The sequence below is a fragment of the Stegodyphus dumicola genome, chromosome X2 (assembly GCF_044657685.1).
Source record: "Stegodyphus dumicola isolate Sdum_Otavi_A_Nest chromosome X2, ASM4465768v1".
NCBI classification, from domain to species: domain Eukaryota; kingdom Metazoa; phylum Arthropoda; class Arachnida; order Araneae; family Eresidae; genus Stegodyphus; species Stegodyphus dumicola.
The window spans coordinates 125,841,469-125,854,216 of record NC_140781.1 but is presented as its reverse complement, the minus strand read 5'-3'; the positions used below and the strand labels follow the sequence as shown (position 1 = coordinate 125,854,216).

The following is a 12,748-nucleotide window of genomic DNA, read 5'->3' as shown; positions in this document are numbered from 1 at the left end:
GCAGACTTTACTCTAAAAAAGAAATCCAATGTTGTCAAGTTGAGTGAACCAGCAATTCTGCTGGCAAAAGATTTTTGATTCTTCTCAGCATATAAAAATTCTTTTGACATATGTGCTGCAAGATTACATCTGCCTAGACTCATAGATAACTGCATGCTAATCTTTAGTTTATACATCATAATAATTTTTCTTCACATGATTTTTGTAGTTATATTGCTTAGAACAGATAACTACTACTTCACCAACTAATTCATTTACTGATTAATTGGAAATGCAAATGACATTGTTAATAGCAAAAAAGCATTTTACCTTTAAAGATAAAGCAGAATACATTCACGATTACTGCAAAATTCAAATGTGAACAATGTTCAATGCAAATTTTCAACAGAAAGCAGTATGCATGGGACATTCACAAAACTAACAAAGTCTCTTTTTTTCCCTTGCTAGCATAGCATAAATTGTAGAAAATAAAATCCCATAAATATCTATGTTCAAACTTTCAGATATGCTTCCCTGGAACTTCTGTGGTTGGATATATGCAAATTTTTAATAGACAAAAGTAATTTAGAAATTTTTACATTTTAACTACAGGACATTTTATGCATTTACATTTCTGCTATAGGACATTTTATGAACTTACATTTTTGCTTCAGGATGCTTCATTTAGCATGTGCAAGTCCTCATGTTAGCATAATGTAAATTTACTATAACAATAGTCTATAAACCAACAGAGATATCTGACATTCAGCTTACTGGACACATTTTAAGATCTATAATTTTACATACAACATAAGAGATAATTTATTTTCAGCATTAAATATGTGTTTACATTCAAAGAAACAAATTCTATATAAAATTGCATAAAGTATTGTTTTAACCAGAAAAAAAAAAGTTGAGAGTAGGGGGGGGGAAGGACTGGTTTGAAATTCCCTGATTTGTTATAAAGTTTTGCTCTGTATAAAATAAGCAAAATTCCAATTATGTTAAATGTGGTTTAAAAGATTTTACACTGCTAATTTTTTTTTTTTAATAATGGTACATTAAAAGGCCAGAAATCTGCAATGCTTGGGACCAGAGTTGTGAAGATATTAGGATTTTGGGACAGAAAAGATAAATCATAATATTCAGATTAAAAGTGCAAAATAAATAAGGCATATTAGATACACTTAATTAAATTATTATATACATTATTACAATAATATACATATAGAATTACATTTATTATAAGCCTTAAATTATTATATATATATGTACACATTTGTGGCTAGCGCATTGCGCAGCAGCACCACAGGTTCGGGGCTCGATCCCCGAGCTGGACGAGGTCAACTTAGCCTCAAAAATGAGTACCAAGTTCGCTTGGTACTAAACACTGGGGGTTCTGCGACAAGCTGACCGCTTGTTCAGGGCATACGCTTACACACTACGGGGCCCACGGTCAAGAAAGCAGATTTCGGGGCACTGTAGGTATTGGCCCGTTAGGGCTGTTACGCCACTGAGTTTAGTTTTATATATATATATATACATTTACTATATTATTCATTTATATTAGTGATTACAGGGATATTTAAAAGCATTATGGATATATACACAACAGACACAAAAAATAAGGGGTATTAATGAAGCATAAAATATTTCTTTTTTTTTTTTTTTTTTTTAACGTTTCAAACATTTTTCTGGTAGAAGTTTGTTTTAAAACTTTAGGGTGCTTCCAAGTATGTTTTTTTAATTATATAGAGTCATAATCTCTTGCTTCGTTACACAGCTCTGCTGTTTAAAAAATTTTAGGTACTTTTGACCATGTTCCAAACGCTTATTTTAGATACTTTCTCAGTCTTATCAAAGTCATTATCTGTTTCAGTGTCGAAATCGTTTTCCTGCTGTGGCGACTTCAAAACAGAGCCAATGATTTTATCACCGGTCATCTGATATGCCACTGTTGGTTCATCTGAACACATCATCCATTCAACGATATCTTCTTGCAAAGCCTCCTCATTTGTTCTTTCTTTTGAATATTACAAGCAATTCTCTTACTTTAAGCCTTGCTTCACTAACCCTAAAACCAGAAAATTCACTATGATCACTCTCAGTTTCAATAAACGAAGAGATGGCCATACATTACGCCAGGCATTTACTAATGTTGTTTGGGAAACAGAATTCCCTGATTTTGCTAACAAATAAATGCAGTCTTTGATGGTGAATATATATATATATTTTATAATTACAAAGTGAAATAGAACGGTCACTTAAAAGAATTGTTTTCAACTCTGATTTATTTTTTTACCTTGATACAGATTGGAGGGTAAAAAAGTTTTACTGTGATGTCAATAATTTGGTATTTCCGGCTGTGGTATTTCCATTGTCATTACCATTCGATAATTATGATTTTGTTACTCGGTAAATATTTTTTTCTTCAATATTTCGTTCTCTATGCTGCAGGTTCCAAAACCTATAAATTTAATGTTTATAATTCGAGAAGCAACGCACATTTTCGGCATTTGACTGTATTATTGATGTTCCTGCTTAATGGTATTTTTACAACTCCTTTAGTCATTTTCCCACAACAAAGTAAATTTAATTGATGTAATCCATCAATGAACATACATATTTGAGGTAATCTCCTACACCACGAAATCTCATTATAAAAGTGAATTTACCTACAGATAAAGAAATAATTAAAAAAATATTTAATAAAAACTGTTCATGGCTTGTTTTAGGACTACTTAATGTTGCTTTTCTCCAACATTTCACTTCGATTTCGGTTCAATGAGTTTTACTGCATTAAAATTTCTTTTAATTCTAGCTATATTCTGAAAGTACCATCACTATTCAAATCTACTTACTTTATATTTTTTATTCAGATAAGCATGCATTTCTGCAAGTTTATCTAAAAAATGTTACACTTTCAGAGTTAGCTATCACAGACAGAGATAGCAAAATTTCAGTGAATAATACTTTTCTTCTGATGAACCAGTGAAAGAGAAATCAAGAAACAAATGATGATCAATGTTTTTTCTTTACAATCAAATTTGGAATTTCAAAAATAAATGGTAGGCTCAGGAATATCTTTTAGAACTCTTACCCCTGATTATGGGTAAAAACAAAACAAAATTTTATGGAAACACTGTAAATTAATAGTACTCAGCCCCCCCCCATGAAAATTTCCATGGAAAGCCTTAGAATAAAAATTTTAGTAAGTTAATTAATTAAACAATAGCATGAGCATTTATTAAATGAAATACTAACATTCAAAATTTAAAAATATTCAAACAAGTTTTATAAAAAGTGTATTACACACAGTCTGGACATTCTGTTTAAGGCTTTAACAAAATATCAAGTCTCATCATATGCTAGTATCAAAATATCAAGAAGTCGTAAATATTATGATGTATCTGCTTTATTATGATGTAAACTGATTTTTAATCAAAAACCTTTTAGAATCTGCTGCCCAGCAGACATTTATTGTCTCAGGCCACCCTCATACAAAATTCATTTCATTACATCCCATTCATTATTTTTTCAGAAGTCACTGCTAATTTAATGAAAATAAGTAATAAATTCAAAACCATAATTTTTACAATTTTAACTAAAAAAATCACCTACCTATTTTATCTTGTCCTAATATTTCAAAAGCATCATTATCCCTGGAATTCATCATTTCAAGCAATTTAACTTCAATTTGGGCTTGATTAAGAAATGGTTTTTTGTTTTTGATTATTTTTATCGCCACCTGGCACTTTTCTTCATGATCAAATGCCTTAACAACCTGAAAAACAATGTGTACCAGATATTGCTTATCTAACATTTCCAAAAGTTCAAATTTATCAATACAAATACAGTTGAACACAAATTTATCAATAATACATACCATTCAAATGCTTCAAAATTTTTAATAAAACTTTCTATTTCACTGAACTTTAAAGTATCAGATATATTAGCAAAAGAATTTCTAACAATTACTAGAAATGCTCATGAAATCACTGTGCTATTTGATTTTAATAGTATGTAATAAAATGCATAATAATCCAGTGCCCAACACTTCGGATGCAACTACAGTAAAATGTCAAAAGTCAACTTCCTGGAATACTGGGAGTCCAATTAAGCTGCAGGTTTTGATTAGCCTTCAACTAAATTATCAATTCTCTGCTGAATTCATATATTCTAAGTTGCATATGTACTCACACACAGCACATGAAAATGCCTATGTAATCAGTCCAATTTCATGCACATTAACCTCAAACAAATCTATGAATATTCAGAAGTTTTAAGCAATGGGTTAATGGGGATATGAAATGGAACAGCTTCATAAATTCATATCGCATAATAATAACTACCATATTTGTTTCACATGATTAACACGTTCAGTACGGGCGTGTCATATATGAATCAGCAGCAAACATTACCTCATGGCCGGGTGTGTCATATTTGAATCGCCATTTAATTCACTCTATGGCCATACCACAATTGATTCTTTAGATAGAACACTTAATTAGTATTTTTTATTGGCGCTATATGTAGCTGTATGTCTGTTATGGTGAAATATATCAAGTAAGTATGCTTACCTTCATTCCTATGCAATGTTTTTTATTTTTGGTATTTTGTTTCGGAATGAGAACGAGATTCGTGGGTGGGTGTTAAGCAATGTAATGTCTCTTTAACTGCATCATTTGATATAAACAAATGCACATGTTATCGCTGCATTAAGGTACTTTTTATTTTTATTTTTGTGATATAGTGGGATAGATGTTCTATCATTAGAGTTTTTTTAAAATTACTCTTAGATTTTTCCTTTTTGTATTACTAAAAGTAATACAAAAAGGAAAAATTTTTCCGGCATTGAGATGAATATTTTGTATTGTCAGCGAAACGTATTTTTTTTAGTGGCAAACGAAAGCAGTATCTGAACATAGAATATACACAAATGCTAATTCATTAGTGTTGAGTAATGTAATGGCTCTTACTGCATCATTAAGTTAGGCTTAGCAGTGTGAATTGCTCGTCCCTACAAGACGACGCATCCGGTTAACACACCATCCCAAGACAACGCTTCAGTAACAGAGATGCCCATCATGAACAGATTAACAATAGCAAAGAATCCATTTGAATCAAAGATCAATCGAGGAAGATCAACTGCTGGCATGTGAAGTAACTACTTGCTCAACATATACGCCTTTCCTATGAAGTGCAGGTCAAGTCAAACTGCTGTCTTAGAAGCTTTAAAACATTCACCACACATTTCACAGCTGTCTTCTATGGCTGATTTCAAGGCCTTATCTTACAACATCTGAAGACACATGCTGTGAATGTTCAAAGGCTGGCAGTTCTTTTTAAAGGCATCCTTCCCAAATGCCTGCAATATTCAGTGGCTTTATGCGGCTGCATAGAGGCCTACCTTAAGACATACAGTAAACTATTAGACAAGCTGCTTTGATACCTACATTTCTCTTTGACAATGCATGAGCTGATTGGTGTGTGTGGGCAACATGCCTGTATTACTGAAGACCAATGGTTACACTAACCCTCCACCACTTTTGCAGCATATAAGCCACTTTGTTTTCCCTCTCTGACTGTTTAATCAAATGCGACATCAAAACAGTGAGAACATTTTTGGCTACTTTCTATATCCCACCACTGTTTTGGATATAAGTTTTCTGTCTTCAGATATAGGAATTATTTTTAGCAATTCCTTTTTTTTTCGCTTATTACCACAGCATTCAGTCTTGTGTTTCAGATTCCTTTCCAGGATAAATAAAAATAAACAAAAGCACTGACAAACAACTAAACAAATCTCACACATATTGTCTGAATACAAGAAGTACAGTTCAAGGAGAGAAGGAAAATTGTTCCGAAGTCCTTACTTCTTATTGGAAGTCATGGATTTTGTGCTCTTATTTAACAGTATGCACACTAAGGAATTACAGTATCGTCACTATTACTACAGACTTGACTGAGAAGAGTAATAACTGGTCATAATTGACATTTTATGAAAGTAGTGCTTGAAGTTATGAAAGCTTGAAGTAACATTTAATGAAAGTAGTGCTTCCAACTCTGTATAAAGAGTTCAAAAAATTGTTCATATATCCTAATATGGGAAAATTATTTATCAAGATTTATAAAAAGTTAAATATCAATAAAAAAGTTTTGGTGTAAATCCACATTATCATAAAAATTATAACTAAACAAAATATTTCTCTACTTGCTATGAAAATACTTCCTAAAGATTTAAAATATAATAATTTAGCTTACAAAAATTAAAACAGAAAAACCAAATAAAATATGCATGTTTTTGCATATACCCGACTCCTTAAATCCCGTTACAGTAACAGTCTGATATTTAAAATCATATACAATAACAAGCATTCAAAACAGGAAAGGGATTTAAAAAAAAAACATATTTTTAACTTTGGACGTTTTACAGCAGCTCTGATTTGACATGACTTCTGCCAACTACATTATCAAATAATGGTGGCCATTTTAGATACAGCTAACACATATATAAACCAAAGAAAGAAATTTTAATTATATAGAAAAAATAGCTGATGAGACCACAATGCAGCTCAAATGAAGAATCAAATGTTATGACAGGCTTTCTAAATGTATATGCAAATAAACAGTTAAACTTAAAGATGACTTAAAAAGAATATAAAAGGAAGGTCATTAAAAAAGGGGGTCTCGCAAGTGGCTAAGGGTAAAGCCTGCTAGATACTAGTAGTTTAACATAGGTTCAAAACCAGGCAAGTGGGCTGGCTGCATGGTTGATTTTCATCATTTTGCTGATATTTTAATTGTGTGATGTGAATACAAGCATGTTTCCTTAGGAAGTCCTCCACGAAGGCATCCCTCTCCTTTGGCAGATAGCTCTTGTTTGTAGCACCATATTCGATTAACCAAAACATACCACTAAAAAATCATTTTTAAAACAAAACACAGCTATTGTATTCTTTCGTGGGTTAATGTCTATGATTTAAAAAATACAGTACAATGATACTACTATTAAACATGCTGGAGGGAAATTGTACCTAAATACTAAAACACCACAATCACACTAAAATTACTTCATGGAATTTAATTAAATTAATTTCTGTAGAGCTGAATACCCTTGGCCCCTATAGTTTTATCCATATTTCTTATGACAGAATAAATTTAAAGATCCAATAATTCCAAATGAAAAGTATTTAAAAAAATACAGTATCTTTAATTGGAAGTTTTTTTTAAAAAGACTAAATTTTGAAGAAAATTGCAGCAAGTTTGAAATTGTTTTTCATTGTATACATTTTCCTTGGCCTCTTGCTTTAATAACAGCTACAACAAACCTTACATGCGTGCACTGCAATTATTTTCAAATATTCCAAGTATTTCAAAGATCTCATCAGGGAATAATCCTACACTTCAAAATAACTTCCTTACCTAAAGAGTTAAAGTAACTTTCAAACAGTATGAATAATTATCATACTTCAAGTCATACAGCAGAAATTTAAAGTCTTACAAATACCACAACTTTTGCAATATGAGGAAGACTTAATAAAACTGCATTTAGGATTTCAACAAATATCATGGAAAACTCACTCAAATCACAGAAAAAAAAAAAAAAAAAGAGCCATTAACATTTAAACATACCTGGCCAAATGAGCCTTTGCCTATAAGAGAATCTATCTCATATCTGTCAATAAACTTTTCCCCACTTCTAATGATGTAGTCATGATTATCATCATCATATCCCTCATTATATAATTTTCTTTCTTTTTTGTGACTTGTATCATCAGCTTGAGTCTGTTGAGCACGTCGCTTCTTCTTTGCATAATATACCTAAATAAGAAATCACATATGTAATTTTACATCAGAAATGTAACAGTTCTCATAAATTTGGAAAAAATAACGAAATACAGAAATCTACATAAAAGATTTTGATGATGTTTACAAAGCTGAAATAGGTTACTAATTTTTTAAAAAATACTTAGCTCACAGAGGAAAACTAGACTGAAAATACTGTGCGAATGCAATGGGGAAAGTACTTTAACACATTAAAGGCGGGAGTCGTAGTACTTCGATTTATCTCGACTGTAGCTTAAAGGCGGGAGTCGTAGTACTACGATTTATCTCAACTGTAGCTTAAAGGTGGGAGTCGTAGTACTACGATTTATCTTGACTGTAGCTTAAAGACGGGAGTCGTAGTAATACGATTTATCTCGACTGTAGCTTAAAGACGGGAATCGTAGTAATACGATTTATCTCGACTGCAGCTTAAAGGTGGGAGTCCTATTAGTACGGTTTGCAACTACACTGCGGAATCCATGCACCACTTTACATTTGTATTTAGTATGTTTTATGGTTTGAAGCTGTTCGGTTGTTCAAATTCTACTTACAGTCTCTCTCTAATTGTGCATTTTTCAATTCCTATTTAGTATATAACATGCATAATAATAGTAGCTTGACATATAAAAAATATTTGTTAGAATTATCACGCTGTCTTATAACTGACAAAAAAACCCGAAGATCTGGAATTGATGGACATCGAAGAGCCACAACCTAGTACATAGAACTCGGCACCACGGACTCCACGATATAAAATTGATCTGCCTGGACGTCTTTCACTAGAAATCAAAAAGCACAAATTAATTCGGATAGAAAATAAAGGCAAAAAGCTATATGCCCAACGAAACTGCGTAGTTTGTGCGGCACATAAAAAAAGAAAGCTGACTTGCTTCAAATTGCGAGTTTTGCAACACACCTCTTCATTGTCGCGAGTGTTATCAACATTATCACACTCATAAAAAATACTAGATTATTCTCAATAAATATGTACTTTAAAACATTTTTTGTAATTAGTTTTTAGTTCTTTTTTAATATTTCTTGTAGTTTTAAGAGTTTAAATTTAAATAAACTTTCTTAAGTCTAAATTTTTTTATGATTACACAAAATATCGCCCACTCTAGAACTAAAAACGCGGCGGGGTGGTCGCCGCGTTACCTAGCATGCTTTCGTCAAGATCCCCCCCACCTTTAATGTGTTAATATAGAGGTATTATTTTACAGCAGAGCAGAATTAATCACAATGTTACATGACATTTACTATAAAATCGATCTGGTCATTAGGAAGTAATTACTATTATTACTAAAGAAACACTAAATGTTTGGCTGGTGTCAATCAGCAATTTAAGGTTAATGCATCTTTCCAGAATAACTTTTTTATCACTTCCTTTTTTCATTCAGTGTGCCTTTCTTAAGAAGTATTGCTACAAGCATTCAGTTCATGTTATACGATTATCTCGACTGCAGCTCGTAGCAATACTTCTGCATGGTTATCTGAAGATTATTTTATGCACATGGGCTGCCAGGTTTTGGTACACGATGAAAATTTGGCAACTTTTACCAAGATGGTTGCAATAATATACAAGTACAATCTTTCATCCCTTTAAATACCATTCTGCGATATTCTTCTCAGAGTACAACTAGCATGTAACATTTTTAAATTTATAATTCTGCAACATATTATAAATTTTTCAAATGCCAGAAATACATTCTTTATGTTTGTGAGCAATTTTATTACTTTAGAATCATAAAGGGAAAATTCATTAAACCAGAAATATCCTTTTCTTAAATTTTATGCATATTATACAGTTGGCTATGTGCCAATACCAAACCTCCAAATGTCTTCTACAACATGGATTATGTAAAACTCTATGAGGATCTCTTTTCACAAAAAAAAAAAAAAAAAGAGTATGTGGGTCAATACTTTTAATGGAAGTCTTCACAGCAATGCCTGTCAATTTGTTACTGTTCAAAACCTTTTTCCAAGTCGATATTTCACATTTCTTTATGTTTCAAAGCAAATGCTTTTTGTTTTGTTTACAATCCTGAACATGATTAATTAATCTTCCAAATTAAATAGCTTTATAATCTTTTGGTAATTAAACTTATCATGTTTTATTTTTTAGAATAACCTAAACTTACACTTAATATAACATGAATTGAATGGCCATATAAATAGTGTTATTTCGTGACTTTTATGAAATTGATTTTTTTTTTTTTTTTTTTTTTTTTTAATTTCAAAGTGCCAAAACTTCAATACCTGCATCATGTAAAACATTTCTACAGTTGTTGTTGTTTCTACAGTTGTGCAGTTGTTGTTGTTTCTACAGTTGTGCAGTTGTTTTTGTATTTTTCTACAGTTGTTTTTGTATGTGGGTTGTTGTTGTTTCTCATCCCTGTGACCAGCAGAGCTAGATCAGGTAGGTCCATGAGCCCATTCACCCTGAAAGAGTCCAGAACAAAAAGGGAGTCTTGAACCAGATCATGACTGGTAAGCCCCAGACAAGATAAAATGTGATCAGGAGAGGCCTGTGCAGTAGAACACTTAGTGCATATTTCAAGGTGTTTATTACCACCGACAAAAGTCATTGATAACAGACGGCTACTAAGGAATCTAGTAAGTGCAGTCTGACCTCGTCTATTGTTGCTGCTCTGAACCAAGGAGCCACCAGGGCACTTATTCTGATACTATTGGTGCACTGGTGGGACCATCCAAACGGCCTTATTCTTTGTCTTACATTTAGAAAACAGTTCCATATAAGTAAGAGAAGCGGCAGGCATTGTGGTCTCGCTAGCACCAGCTCTAGCCAAACTGTCCGCATTTTCCTTCCATTTTAAGTATTTAAAAATATATGACTATTTATTTATAAACTTATGTGTATGATTAAGACACAATACCATGCCGAACAAATACTAATTCAGAAGTCAAAGAACAAAAATCAGCGTTATATTTTCACATGACTAGTTTCGATGGTTTTACTGAACCACCATCGTCAGCTGCAAAAGCGCAAATGAACAAGATAGAATATAATGATCAGATAAGATAAAAAAAGCCTGGACAGAAAATAAGCTAGTGGCGCCATCTGTTGATGAAACCAGAACTAAAACATAATTTCTTTAAAGGCCGAAGGCAAAGACTGATTGGAATTAAGATCGTTAACTAGAACAAAAAGATTTTTTGAATGTGAAATGCCTCTTTCTTTAAAGGCCGAAGGCAAAAATAGATTGGAATTGGGATCGTTAACTAGAACAGAAAGATTTTTTTGAATGTGAAATGCCTCTTTCAAAAAACATCTTCCATTGGAGAACTGGATTTTCAAGAGGGATTTCACATTCAAAAAAAATCTTTCTGTTCTAGTTAACAATCCTAATCCCAATCCATCTTTGCCTTCGGCCTTTAAAGAAATTATGTTTTAGTTCTGGTTTCATCAACAGATGGTGCCACTAGCTTATTTTCTGTCCAGGCTTTTTTATCTTATCTGATCATTATATTCTATCTCATTCATTTGCACTTTTGCAGCTGACGATGGTGGTTCGATAAAACCATCGAAACTAGTCCTGTGAAAATTTGAAAATATAACGCTGATTTTTGTTGTTTGACTTCTGAATTAGTATTATATGTATGGTCTTAAAGAATTCTTTCATATCAGCACACCTTAAAAAATGATAGAAAAAATGCAAAAGAAATAATAGAAAAAACAGAAATAATGATAGAAAAAATGCCTAAAATATAAAAAGTAATGACAAAATTACACTAAAAACACTACATAACATTAAGATAAATTCTGAAAGTTACTGTACATCATTGCCTTTACTACAAATAACTAAATGAGAACAAATTGAGGTTATTCAATAATTGGTAAACAACAATTTTGTTCACCAGACAGTGAGTCTCAATCACGCAGATAATAATCAGAACAGAATCTTGGGTACTTATGTGTTACCTTAGTAGAGTCATTGCATTTTCAGAATATGACAAACTCTGACATTCATGTATGCAACCATTCTTCAGCCAACCATGCTGATAATAAGCCTTGAGTCAAGCATTATTGACATCTTTGTAAGTCTTTTTGCTGCATTCCAAGTTCCAAGAGATTTTATAAATCATTTATGATTATTTTTTGCTAGCAATGGAAGAAGATGCAGTAAAATTTCTGTAGGAATAGAGAAATTTTGCCACAAAATCTCTAAAGGGAGTTTGATAGATAGTTTGACAGAGATGCGTTTGATAGATAGCTCATATTGCCGAGGCTTGTGCATGATCAGTCTTTGCAATTCTCTGATTTTTTTTTTTTTTTTTTGCAAGAGAAATCATTCTGTACTTACGAGAAAAAGAACAGAGTTAAAAAAAAAAAAAAAATTTACAGAAAGATTTGGTTAAGAAAGTGTTACTTTTTTTTAATGTATCATGCAGTTTTCATCTAACAAAAATTTGTATTTTAAACTGGTAAAGTTATGTTTTCTTTTTATATGTTGATAATGTCTGCCAACATATGATAAATATCAATAGTTTGGGATCTTGCTAAAAAAGTCCCGAAAACAACTACCTTGAAACCCAATAGTAACTTTTACCTTTTCATCTGTAAAACATTATTAAATGTCACCAAGGTGGTTGTGTTAATACACTGCTGGCCATTAAATTACAACACCATGAAAGCATATACAAAAAAGATATTAATTGTAAGTAAACAGTATGGCATAAAGACAAAAGGATTAAATTTTTAAGCACTCTGGGGGTTTATAGGGGTGCAAAATTAGTAGAAACAGCTGCCACATGGCTCTTACCCAGTTAGGCATGGAGTCGAACTGGGCTTGGATGACAAAAATGGGCAACTCATTCCATGCTGCTTCAAATCTATGCCACACTCCATCAACGGTTATTGACTGGAGGGACAGTCTCTCAGCAACCCATGACCATATGTTTTTAATGGGCACAGATCTGG

General features: G+C 32.1%; 1 protein-coding gene across 1 annotated transcript in view; it reads right to left on the bottom strand.

The window, feature by feature from the left end:
• The window catches only part of LOC118181809 (dual specificity tyrosine-phosphorylation-regulated kinase 1B-like), a 110,626-nt gene that overhangs the window by 26,853 nt on the left and 71,025 nt on the right, over positions 1–12,748 (bottom strand). The window contains exons 3-4 of the mRNA XM_085809551.1: positions 7,615–7,803; positions 3,601–3,763 (exon numbers count right to left, since the gene is read on the bottom strand). Of these exons, the coding sequence (XP_085665677.1) occupies positions 3,601–3,763; positions 7,615–7,803 (352 nt within the window). The remainder of the gene's footprint in view (positions 1–3,600; positions 3,764–7,614; positions 7,804–12,748) is intronic.